The 23,686-nt window shown below is 33.4% G+C and overlaps 1 protein-coding gene across 2 annotated transcripts in view; it reads left to right on the top strand.

Moving 5' to 3' along the window:
* The window catches only part of LOC142975884 (max dimerization protein 4-like), a 323,192-nt gene that overhangs the window by 263,330 nt on the left and 36,176 nt on the right, over window positions 1–23,686 (top strand). For both annotated transcript variants that reach the window (XM_076119009.1, XM_076119008.1), the window contains exon 4: window positions 1,448–1,562. In XM_076119009.1, the coding sequence (XP_075975124.1) occupies window positions 1,448–1,562 (115 nt within the window). The remainder of the gene's footprint in view (window positions 1–1,447; window positions 1,563–23,686) is intronic.

Genomic DNA, 23,686 nt, shown 5'->3' with positions numbered 1-23,686 from the left:
AATGTTTTCAATTTACAAGAAAAATAAATAAATTGTAGAAAACAACTTAAAAAACAGGCATTTAGTATATAATAAAACATAGCCAACATTTTAGTTACACTTAATATTTTTCATACAAAAGTAGTTAACACACAATCACCTTCGAATTCCTTAGTAAGGGTCGTACATTCGCAAATTTCGAAGCGAACGCATTACGTTATGCTGAATGGTGAAAACGGTAACGTTATATGCTTTTAGTGTTGGAAATATAACTTATAACAGTTATAACACGTTATTCTCTATATATAGGTTTTTAGTACAACGAAAACGGAATAAAGAAGCGTTATAAAATCTAGGCACTTACTTTTTATGGCCTTTGTGAGACAATTTTATGATATGAAACTGTCTATATTTTTTTAAAAGACATCTTTTTTGTACCGTAAAAAATGTTATGCTACAAAATAGATTTAAGGGTAGGTTTAATTAATCCGAATAGCATTCCACGTGGACGATATAAGGAAATGTTTGCTTAGCTGGAAACGGTATAGGAGCTAGGAGCGCGGCGAAAACAAAGAGAGATCTATATTTATTTAATAGTGACTGTAAGTCGACTTTACATATATTATCTGTGAATTAATATTTCAGCTAAATCTTGAGAACACAATTGGATTCGAACACATATAAAGCTGACAGGCTGGAGTACTAAATGTTGCCTTTAAAGGTCCAAAATATCAAGCTTAATATAAAACATCCATACTTTACTATATACGAGTTAATTTACACCTAACGTTCAACTCTGGCGTTACAAACATATCCTCTAAAATATTCAGCACCCATAATAACTACAATTTCCAACAACCCAAAAACAAAAAGTAATCACATGACAAAATTACCCCAAACTTTCCAACATTTTCAACACATTTTTTTCATACGGCAACACTCATTTACCGTGAAACAAGTCGCCGTTCATCAAAACTAGAATAAAGTATAATTATTGCCTTATTACAGTGAGTGCTTGTTATTTATAGTGTTGCCACTACCCACTTGCCGTTGTCCTCCAATATAATTAGGGAGGAGGTAAATTATATAATTTTTTGTCGTAAAATGCGTTTAGCGTTTGTTATTTTTCGTAATTGTGTTATATGGGTTTATGACGTTTCATCTGGTGGCGTCTTTGGGTTATTATATTCGTGCCTGGAATGTAATTGCCAAATTGTAGTACTTAAGGCACAATTTATATTTTTACGCAATTGGTGTTTAGGTTACAAAATTGTAATAAAGTTTAATAATTGTAATATTATAATCAAAAATGAACCCAAACATCGACAATATTTTTCTAAAACCAAAACCATAATTTGTTATGTACGTTTGTTTAAATAAAAACGAGGATTAAACTGTCAGGCTGGTTCAGATCTACTGTAAAACAATTGATATCATAGTCTAACACAATTTTGTACGTTTGTTACAGGAGAGCACACCTAAGAAGCTGCTTGGAAAAATTAAAGGACATGGTACCACTAGGCCCCGAAGCATCACGACACACAACCTTAGGATTATTAACAAAAGCCAAAAGATTTATAAAGGTAAGTATTTAGTTCCAGTCATTATTTATATTCGGAAAAATATTTCAGGATAAATGAAAAGTATTTCGAAGAAACAATATGGCATCATGAAACTTTAATGAGTACGTTAAAACGCATATAATAATATGTTTTCGACAATCTTAAAACAATTATTCCTGACATCAAGAGAGTATGGGTCATAATTTCCCCGTTTTTGTAACATTCTTCATTGCTACTCCGCTCCTAACGGTCGTAGCGTAATGTTACATAACTTATAGCGTTCCTCAATAAGTAAGCTATCCAACAGTAAAATCATTTTTCAAATCGCACCAGAAGTTCCTGAGATTATCACGTTCAAACAAACAAGCAAGCAAACAAACAAACTACAATTTTATAACATTAGTATAGACAATTTAAACATATTAGTATAGATATTAACTCTCTCGATACACGCCAAACGTAACATCCAAGTTGACCTAAGTCAGTATTGACTTTGACTATCCGTTTTCAAGTTAAACACAACTTGTGGTTTACTTAGCCTACAGTTAACTCGTTTATGTTATTGTGACTTGCGTGGCTTTACATAGTATGTCTATGAGCTATAGAAGGTAAAGTTTGGTGTATAGTTCATACATCTATTAGTATGAACTATCTGAGTGATAGATAATGTTTTCACAGCTAAACTCAAAATTACTTATGCATGAGCATCTTTTGTAGAAATATATGTAAAGTACAAAAGGTATATTTTAAGCAATAAGCCTATATTCTTTCTTGGCCTAAGCAAGGCCTTAGACTACAGTTTTTAAAGTCACACACCCGGTAATGTTTCGTTATTATAGCAATAATCGAGTTTCTTAGCAAGAACGAGAACATTTTCAAACTTTGATAGCACTACCAAAGTATTTATGTAATATTGTCATTTGTCATAATTAATCATGATTATTAAAAAAAAAACATGTTAAAAACAGCTTCGAATATCTCAAACTGAAACTCGGCGCAATTGTATTAAACGGCAGAAAAATATATTTAACACTACACAGTACATGCAGTCAACAATATTCTAAGAAAATACTATTTTGTTTTTTATTCCAAACGTAATCATTTTATCGTACATAAATGTGATTCATGTGTATCAATGGACAATATTTTCACTTTATTGCCAACAAAACAAACCTATATACGGCCGTGATTTGTATGTTTGTAAAGTTCCCCATAAAATAATTCAATAAGCAATAGTATAGTTAACTTGTCTCTTTAGTAATAATAGGCGATTCGTAATAAAATTAATACTTTTAAAATCAAAATTAAATTATTCAATAATTAAGATCAAGTGCTGACAACTTATGACAGATATGATATTTATTAAAATCTTTTCTAATTTTCTGACGACACACTATAGTAACTGCATGAAAAAAATATTACACGTTTCGAAAATAAGGACCATATCTATTTTAACCAACGAATTGTCATAAAACGTCCCTGAAACACATTTCAGACGGCACTAGCGCAAATAAGTCACAGCCTTGAATAGCAGACAATTGATAAATTACTTCAGACGCACTGAAACTTTTATAATTACGCTCGGATTCACGAAACCTTGGAACTAGATGTTGCCAATCACAATTAGTGTAAAGTTCCCAAATTGATTCGGTTATAGAAGTTTTTAGTTAAAAATAGATTATATAACATTGTGAATTAGACTGCTTCCGTGGCGCAGTGGTTAGATCGTTTTAAAGGGGTAGGAAATACATACTAGCCCCGATTTTATGGCTATTGAATGAATACTGATTAGTTAAAAAAATTGGCAGTTAATTTCGTATTTTATCTACCGAATAAGTTATTCGACACTTATCTATGAGCCGTAAAGTAACAAGTGTGTTTATCTGTTGGTTTTTATTTTTATCAATTTTTTTCTAAAATCGTAGAAAAATTTTGATAAAATTTGTAAATTATGTAACTCGAGGATCGCCGAAAAAATACTAAACTTATGTGTTCTAAACTATCTTGTTATCCAACATTTGACGTTAGAATATTATTATTTAATTAGAGTTCATATAGAAAATTAGTGCAGAAGACAAATAAATGAAAATATACTCAATAAAAAAGCGTGTTGTATGAACTCCCCTACTTCATAACGTAATGGATATGTGTGTTTCATATCAAGAAGGGTAAACATTAATCTAATTACTATCGCATCTGGCGAAACAATACACGTCCCCTTGCAACCATTTTTTCAATAACTTTCTAAGAAATAGGGTGTCTACTTTAATTGAACAAAAACAATATGTACTAATATTACATATGTAGTTTCGTGACTTCGTGTATTACTTAGCACAATTTTGAACAGGAGTTTAGTTTAAACTATGAAATAACAAAGAAAAAGCAGCGATAATCGAGTGGTTCAAGTTGCACGTACCACACAAGTAGTCGAGGGCTCGTACCCGAGGCAACTGACTTTTCGAAGTTATTTGCGCAATATAAATAATTATCACTTAATCCAACGGTCAAGGAAAACCTTGTGACGCAACCTTGCATGCAACGAGGATTCCTTAGAACAGTTTTCGAAGGTATGCAAACTCTCCAATCCGTACTTGGTCAGCATGGTGGACTCTAGGCCTAAACCCCTCCCTCATTCCGGTAGGAAACCTTTGCCCAACAATAGGACATTGATGGGTTAAAATTATTTTATGTTTTATTCGTATCATTCGATACTGCTTTGCCGTGTGTGTACAAAAATAAAATTAGTTTAAAAACGAAAAATCTTCAACGAAATTTCGCTTCGTAAGAAGTAGGTTCTATTACGTCACTATTCTCTTCCTTTTTCTTACATTTCCCCGTCAATTACTTAATCCCTGAAGGCTGTTAACATTTCAATTGCACAAAGTTGCTGTCATTGAAACTTTGAGCGAACGTTTAAGACACAAAATGTACAAAGTATAAAGTGTCGTTATTAAGTCCCTCGGTGCTCGGTTGCTATGGCAACCAAGACTTCCTTCTAAAATTAGAAGAAAGATGGACATTGTGTTTTGTATTTTGTTATATTCTGATTGTTTAAATAAGTTTGTACGACACTTAACTAGTCGATTGATACTGTTTGTAGTTTTTCTTGTTTAAAGGTATTTTAAGTTTGATGGAAATTAAAAAAACATGTTAACAAATAACTTCACGTGAATATAAGACAGAAATGCAAATAATTGAGACGTATCAATTTATGCAACCATCTGTTCCCTTACCTACAATAATCTTCTACGTTTCTTAATTGTATTTGCGATTTGCTACTACATTCAGACGCATAAAGTTATTTATACGTTAAAATGTCGAATGTAAGCGAATTTAAAATTGTATATGAAATTTTTGTCCAAAATTTAGTAGTTATATATTCATTTTCCGAGGTATCTTTACGATAAACAAACCCTTCCACAGTTCCTTATAATCTAAATATTTGATGTTCATTTCAAACTTTTTTCATTTAGCTAAGAAAGGAGTTTGGTTATTTGGCGCCCTTTTAAACGTTGGTGTCGTCGGCAACGACATCCGTTTCCTGTTTCGTGTAATAGTTGTATGAAAACCTTTTGTAGGTCTTACGGAGGCTGTATATCAAGTGAAGGGAAACCGCCATATTTGAGATGAATTGCTGGAAGGAACGTTAGATATATATTTGGCTGAAGATTCTGTGTTGCCAAAGGAAGTCTGTAAGGACTGTTTTTGCTTTTTGGAGAATGTGTATGATGTTATGGAGGTATGTATAGTTTTATAAGAGATGGTGTTTTGCGAAGGGAAGGTTTACCCTTTAAGCTGAAGGTTTATGAACTTTAAAACGAAGTACACGGAAAACATATTGACAAGTCTTTTCAGTGCACAGTATATCTTAAAATTATTCATATTGTAATGTTCTGAACGTTACAATTCCTCATTTTGAGATTTGACACAGTATTCATTAACGGCTAATTGACTTAAGGACATGTTCATTACAATAATATTAGTACACTTCCAAATAAAAACAAACAAACACAACTCCACTCAACAATTAATTGCTAATCCTTGGAAGTCGGGCACACCGCGGATTTCACTTACTGCGTTGCACTGTGGTCTCGATAAACAAAGGGCGAGCCAAAGGGTTCGCGCGCTTCCGCCCGACGTCGTTTCCGGCCCGCCACTTCCGCTCCCCCTTCGCCCCCTTTTTGCCCCTCTTGCCCCCCTCCGCTCCTCTTTCGCAAGGATCTCTGGCTTGCCCTTGTCGAGCCGTGTTTTTTTTTCAACTACGTATGCTCTCAGTAGTAATGATAAGTGCTTTGTCATAGAAACGGCGAGAGATATGTTTTTGTGCCGGGGATTTTTTCTGTGTGTGCGCTTGTGTGTGTATGAGGTGTAGGAAAAGTGTGTGTTGGTGTTATTAATTGAAATGGTCAAAGATTTATATCACCTACTAGCTGACCCGCGCAACTTCGCTTGCGTCACCTAAGAGAATGGGTCAAAATTTTCCCCGTTTTTGTAACATTTTTCGATGCTACTCCGCTCCTAATGACCGTAGCGTGATGTTATATAGCCTATAGCCTTCCTCGATAAATAGGCTATCTAACATTGAAAGAATTTTTCAAATCGGACCAGTAGTTCCTGAGATTAGCGCGTTCAAACAAACAAACAAACAAACAAACAAACAAACAAACAAACTCTTCAGCTTTATTATATTAGTATAGATGACGATTAGCTTGGGAGTTTGACTGCTTTTTGGATACTTAATCTCATGGTATAGAACTGAATTGGTGTCTTGCTTGTAACTAAAGTCGTATCGAGTCCCATTTTTTCTCTATACTTAATAAAAATGTACGAAAAATTTTCTTTTACATTCATGCAAGTTACACTAATTAAGAGTTTTCAAAACAAAATTCAAGTTAAATCAAAATATTTTCGTAAAACATTGTCTTCTTAAAGGTCCAGTTACATTTCCCTGAAGCGTTTGGTTTATCAAAAACTCAGTAGGACAGGGGGCGAAATTTTAAAAGTTTCATACAATTTATGAAGTTAAAATTAACTTAGCGTAATTGTTGGATAATTGAATTTTAAACTTGGATTTTCACTTTTACATTTAATTTGAATTTAACTTACTTTCCTTAACTATATAATATTCATGGCAAGTTTGTTGAGATGGTCTCATAATGGCATATTTAAGTAACGGGTTCAAATTTTATCAAATTTGGGGTCAAGGGACGGATGTTATTTTTTTGACAGTTCATTAAAACAATTATATATAATTATATAGAAAATATATAGAAAATATATTCCGTAAAGTTAAACACTCTTTAAGTAACGTAGCTTAAGATTCGTTTTTTTATTTAATTAGATCTTTTTCTCACAGTTTTCTTTTTCTTAAGACAATAAGAAAACTTAGAAAATCTATTTCCCCTAATTCATTTATTTACAAATTCTTACCCACTCGATGTACCAAGTGGACTTATTGCTAGACGGCATTCTCTACCGCAAATATCTATACGCTGTTTTTATAAACCGAGTCAATTTTGTTTAACTCTTGAACAACTAGAGACATTTTCATAAAACAAATCTTTGAACTTTCAAAACTACTAAAGATTTACCATACACCGAAATCTTCCTCCAAAATTCGTAGTTACACAAAAGGTGTCAAATATGACCGATGGCCGAGCCTACAAAACACCGAACATCGTATATTGTCTGCTGTATAAAGCCCGGTTCCCATTACGAGCGGAGCGGACTCGCAAGCGCAAAATGCACACTTGCCGACTATTTGTTCGTGGGAACACAAGTATGGAGTTTGCGCCTGCGAGTTTAACGGACTCATTAATGGGTCAACTGCACGTTTGGCGCCGTGGTTATAGTGGTCACCTCTCCGCAATAACAGTAGCACCGCGGGTGGTTCGAATCCCACCCGGGAAAAATATTTGTGTGATGAGCACGAGTGTCTGTTCTGAGCCTGGTTGTCAATTTCTCTATTTAAGTATGTATTTAGTAGTTTATAAGTATGTTTATCAGTTATTTGGTTACCATAGTACAAGCTCTGCTTACTTTGGAATGAAATGACCGTGTGTGAGTTGTCTAATAATATAAAAAATAAAAAAAATACACATAAAACATGGGTCCGCTCCGCTCGCTGTGGGAGCTGGGCTTTATACTGTGCGTCCTACCGTCCGGTCCGACACAGTCCGGCACCGGACGGCCGTGAGCGATCGCCGGACACCGGACACTCTGCGCATTCGTCACTGTGCCATTGTGACTACTACGAGTTTTCGATTGTTTCGCGATATTGTGTTGTGAGATGGATTTATAGCGCATAAATCTGTGTTCGAGGTAAATAGGTTTTCTAGTTGTGGGGGTTTTGTTGTTAGTGACTGATTGAATAGTGTTATTTATTTATTGATGCTATTAATTCAACTAAAATAATACTTAAGGGTTAAGAATTTGTAGAATTCAAAGTAATTTAGGTAAAGTATTTCTTTGTGTGGGTTCTCAAAGAAGTTTTTCTTGGCATAGTCGAGATGAACTAAACTGTAAAATAATAATGTTAACATAACACATCGTTTTTTTATATTATTCTCCGCAACACAATCTCACATTAATTTCATACTACCATCAAAACTCACATCCAACTCACTTCTCGCCTCAACCATTCGAGAACCACTAGTACCCCCCCTCTTCAGTTCCCACCCCCACCCCGCGACACTATTCGTTTTACACGTCACATTAAACATGACGCCGCTGACTGTACCGATATGACATGTACCACTGTTTTTGCTGACCGTACACTGTTAATGTTTGGACATTTTTCTTGGTAATGGTAGCAAAAAGTGAATGGAGGGTAGTATTGTCTTTTTTGTGGTTTTATTTATTGACTTTATGTCCTTTTAGAATTAAAACAGTTCTTCATTCTAGTACACGTTGTCACATTCATATGATTGGATAATCAATATATGATTATGACGTATTTCGCACGTTTGTAATTTCCCGATTATAGATTCACAGGCTTTACAGTAAGCTACAAGCAATATGTAAAGTAATTGGCCTAACTAAATGACAAATCTTAAATAAAAAAAATATCTTTCATGTTTAACAAAACTCTTGGTTCTGAAATAAATACAACTTCAAATTATTATTATTAAGTTTGGAATAAAATTACCGTGTGTAAATTCTCGATAAATATTTATTTTTTGCTAGACCCTTTACCATTAAAACAAGCGAATGTACTAAACAATATTTTTTACTCTATTAAAATCAAAATTATTCGAATCAAAGTCAGTATTTCACAGTATTCATTATTTAAAGCAACAATTTAATTCCACAACATAGTGTGTGTAATTTGCAAACATTAATGAACACTAGCCGTTACAAAGGTTCGTAGATCTATCTCGCAGACTCATTAATGCTGGCTTTCCATCAGACATGAGATATGTTATAGCCGCCTATTGAAACAGGCTGGATTTTATCGCTTAGCTTAGCTATAGTACAAAATGGGTTGAATGAAAAGTAACTTTTGACAAAGCTTTGATTTTTTTTCCATAAAATTAAAGTTATATCAAACGGTAATATTTTTTATGGGACTGTTTAAATTTACATTAAATCGGTTTTTAATTTATTACACAAAAAAGTTTCAAAAACCATTTATTAGGAAGTTTCATTATCACTTTTAACTTTTAATTTAGTTATTTTCACTAAATTGTAAAAAAAGCTTAAAATAAACTTATTGATTTAACTAATTAATTATTTAAAAGTATAAGAATCAGCCGTATTATTAAGTTTTCGAAGAGAACAGCCTTGCCTAGAAGCGTGACAGTAATTCAGTTAAAAAAAAATTAATAGCTCAATCTATCTTTCATAGCTTAACTATCTTTCTCATCAGTGGTTAGCTAACCTTATCTCAGTGCAATCGAACCCCTAACGCAGTTTATCCCTTCGTGGATATGTCGCTTTCAATTAGATTCGGTAGTTACAAGCAGTGCTGTCACTCGGTCCCGGGCACGGAATTTAAAACGGAATTTCGGATTAAATAAACAATTAACTTTTTTTGGTTAACTTGGTTTGCTAGATGGTTGTTTGGAAAATAACTTTGTAGGTATATACTATTTACTTTTATTTAATATATTTTCGATTAAATGTAGCGTTCAAAATTATTTCAGTAATGTCATTTCTCCTTCAAATTGAGAGTTCATTTTCTTCTTAATTAAATTCTTATGTGTGTATATATATATATATATATATAAAATTAATATTCAAATACATAAAATTACACCTTTTTCCCATAGGCAAAAGACCAGAGATTTTTTTTATTAATATTAACGTATTACCATGAATCCTAGGATATAACTAAAATACTTATTCGTCCCTGTAAAAAATATAAAACATAACTAATAAATAATCCGCATTCAATTCCTCGGATTGTTCCAAGTCATTAGCGGTAGTCACACTACATTGAGTTTCCAATGAAAAATTAGGTTACATCACTCGAGCCTTTATGTGGATTAGTCTTAATCATTTACTAAGCTTAAAAGAGCCGGTGGAAAGAGGATTTCTTTGTATTTCAGCGAATGTAATGGACCGAGCTAAATCCTATCAGTTAATGCATTAAAAATGGATTCTACGAAGCCTTTTATTGGCTTTATTCATTGTTGAAATCAATAGTCGTTTAGGAACAACATGCTTTGGAAGCAAACACAAAGAAAGTATTTTGAAACAGCTTTTGCAAGAAGAACTATCGTATTTTAAGAAGGTCTTGGTAAAGTTATAAAATACAATCAATAACGTCTAAAACAAATATGTATACGAAAATATTTTTATTCCAAACGGAAATCAAATCAACACGGTGCAGTAATTTCGGCAAGACCACCATCAACAACATACGCCGTCGCAAGTATAGTCTAAAGCAATAAATCAAAGCGATAAAAATAATTCGAATTTAAAATCCCGCATCCCGTTTTATGGCGGGATCGGGGATCGGGGTACATCCCTAGACAGTGCGCTCGCTGACATATTGGATTTTAGCTGAAAATTGAAGCCATGGGCTATGGGCATGCCCCTCTGTCCGGAGATTCCAGCCGTAATTATTATTTGGTGGACCTGAATACCGGGAATGGTCTTTCATTAGACAGATGACGTCACGGATTGTACACCAATAACGAACGGATTTGGATACAATGCATTGACATTTACGGAGGCACGTTTAATTGTATTTGTTTGTTGCAAATTGAATATGAAAGCAAGCTTTAATGAAATAGTTTTAACGTTGCATATACAGTATTGGCGTACTGTCGTGTGTTGAAAGGATTATTTTTTAATGAAATAATTCATGTATTCCTAAATGGTCTTTGTGGAACGAAGCCTACACTCGTAATTGAAATTTAATTATGTTCAGAATTGATTTATGGCACCCATTATCTTATGCTATTAATAACTCAATCTCTCAAAATAACATTTACATTAAGACCCGAAAAATATCGCATGTTATAAATAAACTGCATTACAACACAAACCAATATATCCTTCGAAAAATAAAACCCAATAATTTTAACGTCGCAATTGTTTACATACCTTCATTGTTCACATGATTTACACTCGCTCTTCCGCTGCGTTTTAATCAGTGGATTCCAAAATGAACAATACCAATATTATTTATTTACCAAACATATATACGCGAAATTATTATCAATTTTCCCCTTTAACCATTTGGGTTAATAAATTTCTGTGAGGAGCTACACGAAGATTTACAATTTCCGCGGGGGGGGGGGTTTCAGTCGTTGTGAGAATGGGGGTGGTTTGGGGTGCAGGGGGGGGGGTTGCGCCGGACGTGGAGGGAGGGCCGCTAATCGGAAAACTTACAGATTCGCACCGCCCCGCCGGTTCATAATAGATTATAGTTAGATTATACTAACGCGCCACTTATGATTTATATGCGCTGAACATTAGTTCGATCCACTGTGACCTCTGGGATGTTCAAAAATGGATTATGCTCTTCGACGGCTTGGATAGTTTTGTTCAGTCATTTGTTGTAACATGTTAAGGGGCTGAGCGCTCATTTATGATTAGTCCATCAATCTTACTAACTCTGAAATATAATTTAGTAGAATCTGTGATTAAGAATTTAGCCTTTTCATAAATAAGAACGTATTATGAACTAACGTTATTATCAAAACAAAAACGCGATTACATCTTTCTCTTCTCAAAACATATTATTCAAACTCTTCAACCAAATAAATTTCTTAATTGACACACCCAACACATGCCCAAACTCAACACGTCTCCGCATGAATAAGTCTTAACACTCATTACAGCTATTACCCAATAGTTTGAAACTCCAACTGGCACGATCAACACAGTGTCACGACACAGTTCTCAGTGTGTGTATCTTCATACAAGAATTGGGTAGATAATGACACGCTGAGATAGTTGGAATACGCTCAGATGTCGAATGCTTGAAGCTTAGTGGGCGTATAACGGGAGTATAGTTTGCCTTGACGGGTGTTACGTATCGGCAATGTTAGGACTTTGTGGAAGTCTAGATCTTATTGTGTAGATGGCCTAGATAATACAGCTTTTGGATTAACATTATTGTGCTTTGTAATTAAAGTTTGTGATGATATAGCTTGTAGAAGTACATAGATACTGATCGTGAGGTACTGTTTTCGATTGCTGTTTTTTTTAGAAAATATTTGGCCATCAATCACAATTAGTTTTAGGCTTGATATATTTTTTTCTTAACCCATTACTGTCCCACTGCAGGGCAAGTGTCTCCTCCCAAACGAGGAGGAGGGGTTAGGCCTTGAGTCCACCACGCTGGCCAAGTGCGGGTTGGGGACCCAAATTTTTTAGGAAAATAATTTCATTTCAATGAAAAAATTGGTAATTTTGATGCAATCTCCACACATTTTTGACTAAAATATTCCTTGAAATCTTTTCATCTGGCGATAAAAAAATCAGTAGTTACGGAAAACATTTATAGTACAGAGTACTAATTAAGCGTGTTTGTAACAAAATCTAGATAATAATAGTTTAAATTAAAACACGAACTAAGAACATGGTTTTAATGTGAATTCCTAATTACTTTCTCGTGTGTATTGTCATCATAAAGCGTGGAATAAAACTGCTTGTAAAATTAAGTTATATTATTTAACTTTAACACGTTTACTCTTATGTAATATTGTGAACGTTTAGGTAAGGTTGTTGACCTTTTACCTAAGTTATTTGTCTAGTAGAATGGTTTTATTACGAGTAAAATAGAAATTTGACTTAATTTGATAATTAGGTAATTCACATGGTAACTGATATTAGACCTAAAATTAGAAAATATAATCTTTTTAGGGTTCCGTACCTAAAAGATAAAAACGGGGCCCTAATATGTATATTTATATTAGGAATATTAATAACGGCAACTAGTTAGGCGCTTAAATTAAAAACAGAACGATTACCTTATTTTATTACACTTATGCTCGGTTTCTGTGATACATTTAGCGGTAGTTTATCTTTTCAATAGATTAAATAGATAAATTACCGCTAAGTGTACTCAGAAATCGGGCATAAAAGACCCATTTCAAATCAGTATTAACCTAAAAACTACAATATCTTATACACATTGCATTATATAACATTTTCATTATGTCACGTGTGATACAGACTACAGACTAACAAATGTTCGTTGACCGTAATATGTGAATGTAAATAATAGGTGTTTCAGCGTTTTATTTTAATTAAACAATGCGATTAACATTCCGATGATCGCATTATGAATTATGACCGTATTAGGGCTGACTCGCGTCGTGTATGGCCACGAAGTACATTTATTTATTTTTGACTAGCGTAAAAAATATTTAACTTACTAGTACATATGTAAGTTTTATTAAATTCTCACTGGTTCTAATGTAAATTAAACAGGCTGAATCATACTAAAATGCCTATACTATTTTTTTTACATACATAAAACCACGCTTTTTTCCCATAGGGGTAGGTAGAGACCAATAACGCTACTTGGTACGATCCTTACGAACTTCTTTTCTTTTGCAAAACAAGTAAAAAGTTGGTGCCTATCAATAATGGAAGTATCTACTAGCGAATTTAAATACTCGAACAACTTTAACAATAAATAACATTTTGTTCACAATTTTATCATCATGACCGGCATTCTATCGATCAATATTCGCCACTAATTCAACTGGGAAAACTACACCGACGAACAACTGTCATCATTAAATATTATTGATTCCTACTTCGCGCTGTCACAACATCGCAATAGAAACTAATAATTCAAGAATCGCAAAACAGCTTGATATTTCCCATCAATTAAGTAACCAATTTTGCCTGTCACTTTTCCAACTGCAATTATGGAACGGTTTAACGTGGTGTATGATTATATTGTCTATTATAAAAGCAGTGATAGCCGAGTGGTAAAAGTTTGTACTACTAAGCTAGTGGTCGACGGTTCGGACCCGAGGCAACACGTCAATTACTTTTTGGAAGTTATTTCTGAATTTGAAATAATTTTCACTTGTTTTAATGGTGAAGAAATACATCGTGATGAAATCTTGCATGCGGTCAATCTTTAGGGCATGCGAAGTCCCCAACCCGCATTTGGCCAGCGTGGTGGACTCGGCCTAACCCCTCTCTCGTTTGGCAGGGAAGACCCTTGCCCATCATTGAAATAGTGTTACAACCTGACTTAAACAGATACTCGTGTTTATTACACAAATGTCTGTCCTGGGTGGGATTCGAACCCACCACGCGCGACCCTAGCAATATTTCGTTAACTTAGTAAAATACCGTATTCTCGTTTTCGTTTTAGTAAAAGATTAGTATTATACTCTATTCTGGACAACCCTGGTATTAGCGTGTATGTCACACACGCTCTATATTCGTCGTCTGCTAAATTAATAGCCTTGCTTTGATAAATGTGCCTCTATGCGATATTTGTAACATGCAACGTTACCATAGAGTGAAGGCGACTGTAAAAATAGTATTTTTTTACTTATAGCGCTTTTGCACCGGCCGGAGTAATGTGTCATGTGATGTTTTGAATGTTTTTAATGGATGAAAATTATTATGTCCTTTTTATGATGGTTTTTAGTAATTCGGTAATACTGTTTTAAGTAAATGTGTACTCTGAATTAAATAGGCATTTCACTTCCTTAACCTTTGGTAGTTACTGTAGTTAGTAAAATTACTGAAATTGCGTAAGTAACTTTCATTAATTTGGAAGTAATTTTCGTGAACTTTTGTAATTACTGCAAATAAAAAATTTAACATAAGAGTTTGTGTAACCTAAGAAAATAGACGTAGACATATTTATTGCATTATAACAAAAAGTCGACAAAATAAACGAGGCTTTTATACACCATGTACATTTTATCACTCAAACCGCTTCCCCATGCACTCAAAACCAAATGAGCATAACACGCACCAATACGTCACCGTTGACTTTCTAAGCAAAGAATAAGTTATTTATTCGTCGTCGATTCCTTCAGACATTGACGGATCGTGGCCATCCATCCGTAAAGGTATCGATACGACGTTTGTATCGCTATATCACTTTGTATATAAGATTTAGTACATGTCAAACTTGGGCAGGTTTTTGTACGAATAGCTTTGACTACTTCGAACCATTCTGTTGAGGAAATTCTATGAGCATTCATGCGAATTGACTATCTATTTTGTTGGTATATTTTGTTATTTGCTTGATATGTTTAACTTATTAATGGTTGGTATTTTTGCTATTTATTCGGCTATACAAAATAAATAGCACTTTGACTGGCAGTAGTACTATATGTCTTTTCTAATTTATATTAAAATATTACTCAATAGTAGCCCAGAGTTTGGTATATTGCCCGGTAAATGGCAATACGCTTGACCAACATTAAATAGTGTTACGATAACAATATAAAAATTTTCGCAAGTCAGCTTATCTTTTTTTCAACCCGTTACTGTCCCACTGCTGGGCAAGGGTCTCTTCCCAAACTAACTGTTTTAATATTAACTAACTACAAATATCTATAGTTTCGTCTGAACAATTAAGTAGCCTTAAATTAGACGTACTTCAAATATATTTTCGCGCCAATCAGTCAATATAATCTCAAAAAAGCACAACACGAAAGCGCAAAAACTTTCAAAACAACTGATACACGTTCACATAAATATCTTTGATAAAAAACATTGGAGTGACTCCCCCTTATTTTTGCTGACAACTCAATTTAGCCGTAAAATGAGAATGTCAGTGTCAATTTGCGCTCGTACTGGTTGTGAAGTCTTAGCCAATTTTGTTGAGTGTCCCCTCCAACATAGGTATTCAGTCGATATCTATGTTTTATTATGTTCCTAGGTTTTAGATTTATTTCCAGGTAACTGCGAGAGTATATTTTCATGATGAGTGACTGAGGAATAATTTATTGTAATTTACAGACGTAATGTTACGTCTTCTCGTGATTTTTAAACCAAATAACTTTTGTAGAGTTGAATCTATACATAAACTTTAACAAGGTAAATTAAAAACTCACCGCATAGATGGGCATAATAACCTAACAAAAAATATTTTTTTGGAAAAGACACTTAAAAAACATTCGTTCTTTATCAATTAAGTAAAACGAACTCTCGATTTTTTTCTTTATAGATTCTTTATACCCTATTCGAACCCTTCAAACAACTACCTACAACTGGCACTGAGACTACTTTGAAACAACGAAACAAAACTGTTTGAAACTTACATAACATCATAACAGGCACATACTATATATACGTACACGATAACAAACGAGCAAACGAACACTTTTACAAATCGCCGTACTACAGGCATTAATAAAGGCTCTGCCGCATCCTAATCCGGGGGTAGCGATATTAATCACTGGTATAATTAACCTACCGCCCGTTCTACCTTCCAGTCATCTACCCACTCCTGTTTCGCTGAGGTCAGGAACTTTGCACGCACATAAATATCTACTGACATCGTCTAATTTAGTGGATACAGGATAAAATGCCTGGATTTGCTTTTGAGATTGCCTGGACTTTTTCGAGACTGCCTGGATTGGGGTTGAATGTATTTTTGTCGTCCTTGCCTGGATTTGAGTTGACTGGTTTGAACGCCTGGAGTGTATTGTGAAGTTTGTATCAAATATGGTTGGCTATGGATAAATATGGTTGTGGCTGGATTAAAGACGAAGGCAAACTGGATTGCAGCTGACTGTTACTGGATTATGTTTGTATGATTTGTGTATTTTAATGATCTGGATTGTGTTATTTTAGGTAGGCTTATATTATTAAAAAAAAACAATGCAATTGAAAATTGTAATGTCTCACTTAAAGTAAAGTTGGTACCGTTGGCAGAAAAAGCGCTGATGGTAAAATCTTTACCTTAATTTGTGTATTACAATTAACGTATTGTTGGTTTAATTAATACTGACAATAAAACTTGTTATTTTACAAGCTGGAAACTCTGACTGTGATATCAGATAATCGGTAGGAGGCGAAGGAATGACTGAAAAGGGTACTAATGGTATGAACTACTATAAAAGAATTGGCTTAATGAAACCAAGATGTATGCAAGTGTTATCCACTGTATTAGGCACAATTTCTATACATTAATAAACATACATACACACGGATATAAAATACTAGCAAGCAAGTGCAGAATATTTAGAATGCGTTACAGAAGATGCTGATTTCAGTTACTTTAATCTAATGTGTTACTTACTTATACTCATGATTTCCCCTTATTGCTTTTTCTACCAAAATAGTATTCTATGACCTTTCCCTATGATCTGTCTTCCGTCGGAATACTATCTAAATCGGTTCAGCTGGTCTGGAGTGAAATATAGATATAAATATAAGCTATCATCCTGCAAATACTATCCAAATCGATTCAGCCGTTCTAAAGTGAAACATGATATACAGACGTATAGTACAGGTATAAGACTTGACCGCTTCTATTTCCATCTAAATTCTGTAGTTACGTTAGTTACCGCACGCCCACATTTCATCAGTTTAGTCACCCATATAATACGGGTCGGAGCCCATCGATACAATTACAATTTCTAGGCTGCAACTCCGAATTTCTGAACTAAACCAGGAATTTACTTACTCTGACAATCAAATGGACGTTTCAACTATATGTATAACATTACTGGTAAATTAAACTACGCCTACTTATATATCTAATAGGTACCTATATGGAGGTTATTTCAAGACTATACATTTATTTATACTGATTTAAGTATATAAAAGTTCCTAAAAGTGATTAATTTCTAAAGTCGATTAAGGCTAAGGTCTGTCTTCTAAATCATAGTTTTGCCTACAAATCAATAGGAGTGGTTGGTTTTTTTTTACTATCCCATACCCTATACCATACCATAATATGTCGGATACCTATACCATATGTGGGATATATAGGATCCTATCACCTTGTCAAATGTAAGCTGCGTTCAGTTGTTTGAATATAAAAGTAGGACTAACGAACAAACACACTTTTAAAGTTAAAATATTAAAGTATAAACTTAACAAGCAATTACCAACAAAAAACAAAATTATTTAATACCTATCACTGCGAGTAAACAAACATCGCTTTAAAAAGACCACAGAACTTCATTATAAAAAAGATTTTTTTAAAAACATTTTTTTCTGAAAAGAATATTTTAAAGGGGCACTGGGAAGCCGTAAATCATGCGCCGCGGCAATAAAACGAACTCAAATGATGTATCACAAGAACTTTTGTATACAAAATATCAACATGATTCAATGTTAATAAAGAAATAAATGTTACTTCGCTACAAGTTTGCTTTTTAATGCAAAAGTTCGTTTTAAGTAGGGCTTGAAAGGATTATGAGCGAATAGGGATGTAAGACTTTAGTGTATAATAGTGAATGTAATAATATATGGATGTGAAGGAAAAGAAGTTTATAGGGATCGTACCTAGTGACCTTCTTTGGTTTCTGTATACCCCCAAGGGAAAAAGACGTGATTATAATTACAATAATTGTATATGTATAGGTGTTATACAATTTGTTTTCTTTTTCTGCAGTTTAAAAAGTAGCGCATTCATAACTGCTGATAGTTTGTTCTAGGTCTCAATTTCTATAGATTCACTGAGTCTGAAAATATATTTCATAATGGTCATTTCTTAGCTTATTTAGGACCCTATTTCATTATGTGATTGTTTTAAAACCTATTGTTCCACGTATATAAAGATTCAGATTGCTAACTAAATAAAGAATTAAATATTTCAATCAAACATTAACCGAGTGTTTGTCAGTATTACACTAACTGATATTTTCAGGCATAAATTTTAAATACTTCCACTACACTATCTCACGTACTGTCAAAAACAAACAATATCGAAAAATATTAATCTATTGTAGTGAATATGAAATGCAATTCGCTGAAACTGAAATACATAATATATTGGGAGACGCGACGCACGGTGCGGTAATTAAAAACACTGAGAGCTCGTGAAATATGAAAACCAATCCACTATTGGCTGTAATAAATATTGAAAGTTTTATTTAATATAATGTTTTTATATTTTAGGAGTTTGAATTTTTTTATTAATATCAGGGCACAGTTAAATCGGAATCATCTATTTATTAGTTTTAATATTGTCATTTTTGATAGTCGAAGGAAGTAGTCACCTGTAGCGCGATTCTCTACCACTATTGACTATCGACAACCGGTTAGCTATCGACTTAGTATAGGAGTCTGATCAGATCTGTGTATTTTTGCAATACATTTCAAATTTCAAACTATTGATACTCGGCAGTATCAACAGACAGTTACAAACCTATTGAAATTATCAAAATTATCCAATTCAGTGTAGTTGTTGAAAAGTTATGCGCGTACATTATTATGGTGATTCATTTTTATTCATAAAGATTTGAATATAATGTTTATAACTTCACTCAAAAGCTTTGAATATAATGTTAACAACTTCACTCAAAAGCTATCAATACACGTATCCAGTGAAATAATAAAACGGCGTCACAGACCATGAATTATTTAAGTGCAAACAAACCGATTGGTGCCTACAATGTTGATTTACGAGCACTAAACTTGCTCGCAAGTCTTGCCAGTAACGTTTAAATGGAGCGATTCCAACGTGCCTCCATTTCCGATGTTGGATCGTAAAGATTATCTTTTGTTATGAATTGATGGAATAGATACAATTGTATCTAAAAGTTGAATGAGTTTTATTAGTTTACCGTTCATTTTGTTTACTGTGCTTTTTTGATGCCAAGGTTTTGATGATGAATTTGTGCTGTCAATCTATACGAGGCTTATCGTCTTTAATTGTGTATGTTAAATGCATCTATTCAACATTTCAAGAGACAAGTTTTTATTTCTTGAATTGTCCTTATGTCGATAAATTTCGCAGTAGAAGTGTCTATCGTATCGCAACCTTTGAAACTTAGTTGCTCTCTTTGTTTTTCCTTTTTTTAAGAATTGTATTATTTGTATTATATTACATAGTTCGATTTCAATTAATATCCTGTATAACCATCGCTATTTACTACTAGTAAGGCTAGTCTAATCCATAATGGGTTTTTACAGTTTCTTGACTCAAATACAATCTTAAACTCTTCTTATTTTTCTCTCTTATCACAACTAGATCAATCAATCTCAATTTTACGTAATCCAATATACTTTCGTTTTGTCACACCACCTGTTTCCAAAATGTTAAAAGCTAAGTGTACCGTACATTGTAATACCACTTGGACATTTACGGCGCTGTATAGATCGATGCTCGCTATTTATGACTTATAAACGTCACGTAACTGACGTTTCACTCTAGTTATGATAGCTTTGTTAGTTTTATCATTCATTTATTTGTTTTAAATAAAACGTAGCTTGTATTTTTTAGGAATAATTTGTCGACTTCTTAAAAGTTAGGAACTAAAAAGTAAATTGTATGTTTTTATGAGTCAAATAACTGACTTAATCAAATAAATAATATAATCAGCCTAGCCTTTCTTTAAATTATCTTGGAGTCGGCTTCCAGTCTCACCGGATGCAACTTCATAACCAAGTTATATAGGTTATAACACGATATAATTTAATCGAATAATAAAGTAGTATGTTATTAAGGTTTCTGTCTTTTTCTTCAGTTTTAGCTAAAAACTTAAGAAATTTAATTTATATCTATCAATATGACACCACCTAGCATTGGATAATGGTCAAGAACAGATAGATACCTATGTATCAATATAACATTATTTACTATGCAGAAAAAAATACTTACTGCGATTGTAGTAGTACGCTTTAAATAATAACATTCTAACAACCAATCAACGCGCTTTGTAGTACAGTATTTTTAATTTTTATTCTACGTGAATAAACGCAAGTAGTTACATTTTCCTCTATTCTGTTTCAGTTTAATTATCATCTCGATGATTGTGATTTAAAAGCTGTATCGAAACGGTGTTTATTTTATTGTTTTGTTTGTTTCAATTCGACACAGCTATTAATTTGGAAACGCCAATATCCATTACTATTAATTGATATAGGACGATAAATTTATATTTCAAAATATCATCCCTGCATTTTGTTTTATTTTATTACACCTTTAGGGCCTAACTCTTCTCTCATTTTAAAAGAAACTTTTGCTCAATAGTTTTGCAAAAATAAGTTAATTATGAAAGTTTTAAGTGGCATTTAACACAATCCCACACTTTTAAAATCGGTCAAAAACAAAAACCAATCAGAAAACAGAAAATTGCTAACAATTTTCATCGGTAGAACACTTTTATTAATCACAAAAAAAATCTTTCCTCAAAATGACATCCGACTTGAACAAGTGTCCCATCACTAAAATCTTTTGAAATAAATTGACAAAACAGTCTGACCACTTTGAAATATCCGTGAATAGAGTTGAGAGCAAATCTAGACACTTTTTTAAATTACGCGAGCATTTTCATCTACATTAGGTATATATTTTTATTTTGCAGAAATGGTTAATTTTGAGAGTTCTAACTGTAATTTAACACCATTCAACACTTTTAAAGTCGGTCAAAATAAAACACTAATAATAACCAACAATTTTAATTTTTTTGATCGTCACTCAAAAAATAGTCTTTAGTCAAAATCAAATCCGACTTGAATAAGCGTCCCATCAATAAAATCTTTTCAAATAAATTCTCAAATCAGTCTGACCACATTGAAATATCCGTGAATAGAGCTGAGAGCAAATCTAGACACTTCTTAGCTCTCGGCGGTAGACTGAGCGCGGATACTGGGTTCGTTTCAATATTTACTGATGGGATTAACCTTTACTCTTTGGTATTCGTACCTTTGTGTGAATAGTGATGTAGGTAGTTTGAAAAGAACGTAGAGATTTTAAATAAGGCAAATATTTTAGATGTAAATTCATATTTTCACTTTGAAGTTTATATGAGAAACTGAACGTTTGACTAAATAATTTTAGATAGGTGAATTAAAAACGTTAGTGTTTTTTTTCGGAAGAAGATCTAGAATACTGGTTACCAGACCAATACTATATAAAAGATTCAAAGCCATGAGCTTTAAATATATCAAAGAAGCCAACATTTACTAATACCAAAAGAGGACTAATCAGTCTAAATTTGAGAAAGCGTTCTCATATCGTCTTCACTTTATCGCCAATTATCAACATGAATTACTATCAAAGCTCTTTCACATTTATTTATAAATCTACCTATAACTTCCTAAAAAACAAACATTAACAAATTCTCAAAAACAAGCCAATTTAGTTCCCCACCTTATCTATACAGTTACAAGCACATATTAATTTGGCCACAATGCCAAAAACGTTGTTAAGTGCGCTCTGGTCCCCTGTTGGTCGTATCTCGGCTTTATAGCCCAAATTTTCTTTATTACACAACTTATGAATGATAGCCCAAGACCCTCTCCTTAACTAATAAAAATTGGTGTAATTAAATCTTGAGGATGTTTCGCGTTTTATCGATATTTTTTTTCGAAGCAATTTTGGGAGACTTTGATATTTGATATTATATCGATTGCAATATCTTATAGTCGTTTTGTTATTAAGTCAAGATGTTCTTTGTGATGATTAGTCTAATCTTTTGTTTAATCACTGTTAAATAGATATCGGTTAGTTTTATCGGGTGGAATTTTTACTATTTTGCAGACACTATAAGTCGTTAAACTGGCTCTACATTTGGTAGTCACCCAGTCGTATACGAGTGTAAGTAGGTTTCTTGAACAATATACAAAAAGTTATTCGCTTTGGAGATTAGATATCCATTATTGACAGTGTGTGTATTTAGGAGTACTTAAGACTTTTCATTATCCTAGTAGAAGAAGAAATCTTAAAACACTACTCAAGACATTCTATAAAAAGATCTTCACAAAAGCCGACGTTTAAAACAAAGAATACACAAATGAATTATCAAGTGAAGTACTCAAACATTTTCATTACACAGATCATAGACAAGCGTAGGCGTGATGATGTAACGTCTGCCTTCAGTCTAGACTGTCTATTATGACCTAAGGACATATGTCTCCGAGACGTCGAAGAAAGAGTCTGACATAAATATGACTCAGATTACTGATTATAATTTATTTGTGAAAGAAAGAAAGAAGATGAATTAAATGCTAGGATTTAGGTTATAGGTAATGGCAATTAAATTTATACTTTCACGACACATGTAACGTACAGATAAATATAAATGCTGTATAGAAATCGAATCTCGGTACAAACTATAAAAACAAATTGTTCCTATTTCCTAAACTTTAATAAAGCCTGAACTAACCAACATAAAGACGCTACAATCGGTTCAAATAGCTGCAACAACTTTCGTCTATACAGACTTTAACTTTACAAACTAAATCCTCCCTTTACCGCGATTCTATAATCATCTTTCACGCTAATTAATCGAAAAGCTATCTCACAGACTACTCTATCCATCCTGTCAATTATCGCCCACGTCCTTTAATACGCCAATCAGGGAGCAGAACTAATAAAACAAAATGACTGAATCGATAAACCAATAACGTCAGCGCTTCCGACAACGCATCTCCTCGTCACATAGTGCATTTTGGTTTCAACGTCGCCGGATCAAATTCCTGCGCCAATCAGCGCGCTCCGTTGCGCTGACGTGGCATTACGTCACTCTGGATGCAGTTTGATTTTAGAGTGCGCTCGACAGTTATTCCGAATTTATTTT

The sequence above is a fragment of the Anticarsia gemmatalis genome, chromosome 10 (genome assembly GCF_050436995.1).
Source record: "Anticarsia gemmatalis isolate Benzon Research Colony breed Stoneville strain chromosome 10, ilAntGemm2 primary, whole genome shotgun sequence".
Lineage (NCBI taxonomy): Eukaryota > Metazoa > Arthropoda > Insecta > Lepidoptera > Erebidae > Anticarsia > Anticarsia gemmatalis.
The sequence above is the reverse complement of the archived record's forward strand: the minus strand, read 5'-3'. Positions and strand labels throughout refer to the sequence as shown.